At 41.6% G+C, this 7,393-nt stretch overlaps 1 protein-coding gene across 1 annotated transcript; it reads right to left on the bottom strand.

Moving 5' to 3' along the window:
- Positions 1-2,403: 2,403 nt before the first annotated feature.
- Positions 2,404-7,271, bottom strand: COX20 (cytochrome c oxidase assembly factor COX20). Its single transcript, XM_083604411.1, has 4 exons — positions 7,112-7,271; positions 5,091-5,205; positions 4,293-4,356; positions 2,404-3,218 (listed from the first exon to the last, which is right to left on the bottom strand). The coding sequence occupies exons 1-4, from the start codon at positions 7,145-7,147 to the stop codon at positions 3,083-3,085; spliced, it is 351 nt and encodes a 116-aa protein (XP_083460537.1). The 5' UTR covers positions 7,148-7,271; the 3' UTR covers positions 2,404-3,082.
- Positions 7,272-7,393: the final 122 nt, after the last annotated feature.

Genomic DNA, 7,393 nt, shown 5'->3' with positions numbered 1-7,393 from the left:
ATGTGGCCAGCATGACCTAAGCCGCTTCTGGCGAACCAGAGCAGCATACGGAAACGCTGTTTACCTTCCCGCCAGAGCAGTACCTATTTATCTACTTGCACTTTGACAACGTGTTTTTGAACTGCTAGGTTGTTAGGAGCAGGGACCGAGCAACGGGAGCCAACCCCGTTGTGGGGATTCGAACCGCCGACCTGATTGGCAAGCCCTAGGCTCTGTGGTTTAGACCACAGTGCCACCCGCTCATAGCCAGAGCTAATGACTATTTGGTGTAAAATGGCAAATTAGTTTGGGCGTCTTCTAGAGAGAATATAGGTGGTTATATATGTCATGGTTAGATAGCTACTTTTACAGCTACACTTGGCAGGATTAGTTTGGTATAATATTTGGAGTTCCTAGTGAATACGCCACTTCACCAAGTGAGCTAATGGTGCATCTGCAGGAGTGTGTAGTTGTTTCAAGGTTTATCACTGGCTTCTACTTTTTAGAGTACTTGTACCAAGCTTATGAAAGAACAGGTTTAAAATGTTAAGTGTTTAGTAAACTGATGCTAAATGTAATTTGCTAGGAAGGATTATCTAGATCATAGTCTTCAAGCTGCTGTGATGTCTGGTGTTTCTAGCTTTTTATTTCTTTTTAGTTTCTCCCCGCTTTCTCCCATCTTTTCTGCAGCCTGCCACCCCCCTCTTGGGAACACACTACCTGACATGGAAACAGGTTGTGAAAGGAGGGCTAAGGGGTGGAGTTGGTGGTGCTTGCTCAATCACAACAGGAATGGATTAGGTCTCCCATTTAGAGATCAAGCCTTGAAATGTGTTTACTCACTAGAGTAGTTTCAGTTCACTTGAATAGAAATGTTGGGTAGGAAAGGGGTTAGAATCCCAGTTGAATTTGATGAGTAAACTGGTGGGGAGTGTGTGCCTTGGGTGTATTTCTATGTTCCCCCTACTCCAGGATTGTATATAGGGTTTGAGTTTATGTGGGAAGATTTATTGGGGTTTTCAGCTAGATCTGTTTGGGAGTAAGAGTGGAATCCGAATCTCATTTACCTGGAAGTAAAATCACCAGTCTAGATTATGCATTTTAGAACAGTCACAGAATTGGTAGCTTATTGCCAGAATAATGTTTCTGAACCCTTGTTGGTTCCATCCATATAGTGCACTACTAATGTGCTTTCAGGGAATCTAAAATGTGCAGTGGTAACCTTTAAGGCTTTCAGAAAGTTTCAGAAGTTAGTTTTGTAGAAGTGTCACTAAGGTAAGGCATTACATGTCCTCTGCCTCATTAAAATACAGCTAAGCCAGTGTAATGACTTGGACTTGCATCTGTACTTGGGGACTGCTAGTCTAAATGGCTCTTGCCATGTAATATTTTTACTTTCACCTTCCTAAGATGCTAAGATTTTAGTGTCTGGCTAGAGGAAACTAGTGCATTGCTCTATACAGATAATACTGTTAACCAATATGGGAAGATTGTAACTTGCACAGATGCGTCTAATTCTAGGAAAAATAGTGTAAAAGCAAACCATGTGCAGAATGAATGCCTCCATGCTTTCAAAGCCACACTCCTAGAGTCATGACTTGGTTGTAACTTTGGTTAGAAGTCTCTACAAAATGAAAATGGGCCATGGAAAAGAGCGTGTGCTTTTTGCTTGCATTAAAACATCCTAAGTTAATGTAGAGATCGCTCTTCTGCATTAGGTCTATGCAGCGCCTCTGGTTAGACTTGTAAGCATATCAAGTTCACTTTCAATTGTTATGCATGCTGTTACCTGCATAATTGTTTTGTGCAAGCCTTATTAGCAATGGCACAGGGTTCTGTAAACCCCACTTTAGGCAGTAAGTTAGCACTAGATACCCATTCATCCAGCTAGGAAAGCCCATCAGAACAAATATCTTTCTGGTTCTGCATTTTCATTCAGGAGCAAAGTACCACAACATCTTGCTACATCACCATTACAGTAGCAAGGGATATAAAATGATCGCTTGGATTTATTTACAATCATTTCTACTGAACTTTATTCTTTTTTAAAGTTCACTTAATGAATATGAAACTCAACCTATACAAGTAATTACCCAGATCACTTGCTGAACTGCTAAAACAGGATACGTTTACAAACTCTTAAAGCATAATGGGCTATCTTTGGAAGCTAGGCCTAGATGACAATCCGTACAAATAATTTTGCTGCGGGGATTCTCAAAAGCAACAGAGGCAAACTACTTTTTACAAACCCCACCCCTGAAGAGTAGACCTCTACAGCACAAAGAATGGTTAACAGTAAAAACATTGCACAATGCTCTTAAGTATATTTCTACTCGCCCACCTAGCTCTTAAATTTATTTTTATTAATTCTACACAATATTGCAAAGAGCACTTGCAATGCTAAACAGAAATACAGGTGCCAAATGTAATTAAGGATGCTTTTATTATTGTACAAGCAGTGTACAAAACTGGTAAGCGGTCAAAGGTATGGAAAACAGTAGCCACCACTATTATCAAACAGACCGAACAGAATTGCTTGCTATTATAATTACCATATATACAATTGGGTAAAGGCTTTGTTAAAAAAAAAAGGTTTTTTTTACATGATTTCAGTGCAGAAAGCTTGCATAACTTTTTCTCTGGAGTAGAAAGAGGGTAATGAGTACTTTCCTAGAACGATTCCCTTTAGCTTAATTTAACGCAGACAGTATTCTAATGAAAGAACTTGATTCAAGTGATATATTTTATTGAGGAAAAGGATGCTTGTATGCAACTTTAGATTAGTTGTAACATTATTGAGCAACCTTGCAAACTCAAATTGCTTCCAGCTCAACACTAGTTTAAGACATTCTGAAGAAGTTACAAGCATCACGGTTACCTTGTGCTGCTCTAGAATCCTGGGTTAAACATCAAGTGTCATCTACTGCCCCTTCCCCAAGGAAAGTAAATCAGATTACATATGCTTCACCCTTGATTTGAAAGTGAGAATAAATGAAAAATACAATTCGGAGCTTCAGGGCAGTCAACTGAACTGTTTCCTAATGCTCGGCAAATGAGCCATGTCTCATATTGTGCTTAGAAATGTTCACAACCAAGTGCTGTTTCAAGAACGGCTTTCTTCACTTTTCTTTTTCTCTGGATCAAACTGGGTGCTTTCATACAAAATTTTCTTTCTCATCCCTTCTTGAACCATTCGTTGCTGGATCCTTAGTTTTGCATTATTGTATCTACAATAGACCCTCAATAAAGAAAAGGCAACAAAATAATGAATGATACCCATCCTATTTTAGAGAATAAGAACTCCCAGTATTTATTCAAATGGTATAGTATTGAACCAGCCTGTACTTTGAAGACAGAAATGCTTTACACAACTTTTTCTTAAGTAACTATTCTGCAAACAAAAATATGGAATAGATGTGCACATAGGGAAAAGTTAAAGAAAGCTTTGTGCAAAGGGAACAGACTTCTGCCTGCACAATAGGACTTCACCTTCCTCACGTCCTCTCAATCCACTATATGCACCTTCATTATGCACCTTTAGCAACAGGTGAACACATTCCTCTTCAACCAGGCCTTTGGCTGATGAACATCTTATACCCTTTTAAAAGTGCTTATGGGAGGGAGATTTATTGGTGGTTGGTCTTTTTGCTCATTATTATTTTGGGTTTTTAAAAAACGTTTTATGTTGTGAACCACCCTGAGATCTGTGGATGAAGGGCAGTATACAAATTTAATAAAATAACAATGGCCACAAAATCTGCTTGGGAGAGAAGGCACTTGGGGGAGATATGTAGAGTCTGCAGAAAGTAGATGAAGGCAATGTTCCATTGCAGAAACAAGTCTACTCATGCAACACTGGAGTCTGCCATCTCTCAGTTGCATCAGTGAAGATATTGGATGTGAATTTGGATTGTTATACTGTACTACCATATTATTTAAACACCCCTCCCAAGCAATGGACAGCTGGAGTAGGGTGCAGAAGGTGCAAATAAGTCATATATTTCCAGGAATAGCCTGGTACGCTAGTGTGATTACATGTGCTGAGTTGTAGGCAGGGGTGTCAACTTGAGTAAAATATTGGGTGGGCTCAGGTAAGCCCCATGCTGCATAATTATTCATAAGGCATGGCACACACCATTTGAATGGCAATGCCCATCAACTTTGGGGGACCTGGTTCCCTCAAATATTTTAGGGGATGCGCAAAGGGACATAGGTTCCTAGGAGTTGGCTCCCAGGGTTGTAGGAAGAATCCACCCAAAGCCTATCCGCTCACATCTTCAACACAAGTCTGAGAATTTCAGAAACATACATACCAACATCCTAATGTTGTCAGGATAAAACCTCCCACTCCAAAGTCACAGGATCGTCTCACTCTGCCTAGGCAGAAAAGAAGTTCGTTCGTTTGTAAGTTATGTAGACAACATAACAATTGGACAAGAAGAAAAGGAACTAACAGAAAAACAACGTAGGAAACGTATTTTAGAAGTATTTAGCCAACTATTTCTGAAGATACAGTTAGCTTTGCATAATCTTTATGATACCATGGTTGCACAAACCAATGAGTCAACACATTAAACAGAATGAACTACAGAAAATTTGGGGTAATCTGACATATGTACTAACCTCATAAAATTTGACAAAAGGTGAATAAAGGAGGAAATGCAGCCTGTTGAACAAGACAAAGACTAGATTCTAGAACTACTGGCTGCAAAAGAAAGGAACCCTCTTATAAATCAGTATTGTTATAATGAGGCTATTATTGTTTACCTTTACCTTTAATTGAAAATAATAAAAACTATTATTAAAAAAGAGAAAGGAACCCTCTTAATTATCCTCAGCAGCTGAGGTATGCTTATGAATACCCCAACTGCTAAGAAGTTTAAAGAACAATTGGTATGCAATGTTTTGGAGACTGATTGTGCTGTATGTACACCTTTGCCGGGAAGGGTTTTAGAGAGGAAGCAAGCAACACTTTATGTCAGTTGTTGCGATGTATTAATTGCTGCATGGAGCAAAGTATTACCAGAAGAGAGAATGGAAACAAAGAGAGAATGGAAACAAAGAAAATATTACATATAAAAAGAAATATCTGCAGATTAACCTTTACTTACTAGTTGCCAAAAAGTGTCCAAGACCCAAAGTTAGACCACCCAATGAGCCATAGAGCACTGATTCTCGAGCACAAGGGACATTTCTGACGTCAAGTATTCCCAGTAGCTTAAAAGACTTGAAAGAAATGACATAGATCACATTAAACAATGCATTGGTTATGTACAGAACCCTCTGAAGTGCTGCATTTAGTACAGTAGATCACTAATAGTGATGTAAAGCAAAAAGAAAAGAGCATGTGGTTTTCCCACTGGGCCAAAAGGACAAGAAAAGGACACAACTACTGAAAGTAATTTATCTTACTATCATTATTCTCCAGCAGCTTTTTAAAGGGGTGGGGTGAAGTTGTTGAAAAGTTACTCTGTTATTCTCATTGTCATTCTCATACCAATGGACAAAGCATGCATCAAATCACCTTGATCTTTTGCAGCTACCATCCACCTGAAGGCAAAATCATTCCCAATGTGGTATATAAAAGGCTATGCTTGATTTTTGTATATTTTTTTACATTTGATATCCCACCTCTCTTTCTTCATGGTGGCCTCATATACCTTCAGACCATACTTTGGGATACTTGAGTTTAGATAGTGCCGCATGACCATATTGATCCTGTGACACTGAGCCATCCTTCTGGGTTGGAAGGCTCCACATTGCAGTGGTTCCTATCTTTCCTGGAGTTTTGACAGGAGTATGAGCATGCTGATTCTATTGAATTCTCAGCACCATATGATGCATTGGAAGAAAATCCTATACAAATTTCCACTTTGCATCACCATTCTTTTAAAAATACAAGCGTGCTCTAAATTTGGCATTTTTATTTTACTTGCATTTAGTAAGGGATACGTAACTGGAGGTGAACGTAAGTAGAGGTACCACTGTATTTGGGGGGAAAAGAAGTTCATGCTGCAATCCTACAACCAGTTGAAGGCCTGCTGGGGTGGGGGTGGCGGCAATAGGAAACTGTGAGTGCTGTTGTACAGCTGGAGAGAAGTTTCCAAGTGAAACAAAATTAAGCTGTTGAGGCCCCTTGGTATGTCTGTGGAAAATGGAAAGTGCAGATGTCTCACAAGCAATGCAGGTCTAAACATGGCATTTTGGGGTTGTATTGGGAGTCATGGATCTGAAGCTTCCATAGACTGCTTTGCCCACCTCCACCCAACATGCTCACAAAATTGGTCTGAACCGGAACAATGGAAGGAAGAATTCTTTCCCCCACTTTCCAACTCTGGCTGCAGCAAGCTGGCAGGTCTATAGATGCATCTGCTCTAAAGGAAAACATTTTCTTCCAATAGCAAAGGTTACATTTATAACACAATCCTATTCACGTCTACACAGAAGTAAACCCACTGAGTGCAATGAGGCTTCCTTCCATGTAAGTCTGCATTGGATTGCAGCTAGAAAAGCCTCACTTGTCTGCCCAAACATTCAGGGTCAGGGCATAAAACAATGGATCAAAATTTCTTTGGAGCTACAGCTGTCATGTCTTCGGTATACCCCTCTGGTTTCCTCGAAGATGAAGGCAGGATTAAAAACAATTTTAAATTATTAGTATTTTAAAAAAGAAAAGAAATGCCAGCGATTGTGACAAAGGAACCTGAGTAAACAAAACGAGTATTATGGTCCACTTATGGCCGTGCGACGCGTTATGTGGACTCAGAAATGTATCGGGCATTAAGTGGTTTGAAGCGAGGCTCGGTTTCCTAGGGAAGGGGCGGTCTATCAGGGCGATAAGGCGCGACGGTTGAATAGAACTTCCACGCTCAGAGGCAGTGTACCTGCTAGAAGGGGAGGGCCAACAGAAAAAAGGCTACCCGGCTACCGGGAGTCCGCTGTTCGGGAGGCAACACTTGGCTCCACGAGCCCTGCTAGCCTCGTCACGTCGAGGCGGTTTGCGCGCTGCTCTGACGGCACAGAACCCGCAGCCCCTTCCTCCGTCCACACAGCCAACGAACACTAGGGAGGCCCTAAGCAGCCACCGCGGAGCTCGCCGACGGCGCCTTGCCTCCGCTCCCAGCTCATTTACCTTCTCCGCGTCCCCGACCTCTTCCTCGCCCGCCATAACAACCCCGCTTGCCAGGCTTCTCCCGGCCGACCAACCGCCGCAGCTAAACCACAGAGCCCTAAAGCCTGAGTTGCGCAGAGAGGCCTCTCGAGCAGACGAAGGCGGCCGCTCTACCCATCCGTCTCTGCCGTCCGCCCGGGGTTTTTCCTCCCTCCCCCTCCTTTCCCCTGTATGGCCCCTCCTCTATCTCTATGGTGCTCGGAGAGAGAGCGGGCCGGCGCCATTTTAGGTCTGGAGAGGAGA

The sequence above is a fragment of the Podarcis filfolensis genome, assembly GCF_964270895.1.
Source record: "Podarcis filfolensis genome assembly, chromosome: 3".
NCBI lineage: Eukaryota > Metazoa > Chordata > Lepidosauria > Squamata > Lacertidae > Podarcis > Podarcis filfolensis.
This window is presented reverse-complemented; position numbering and strand designations above follow the sequence as displayed.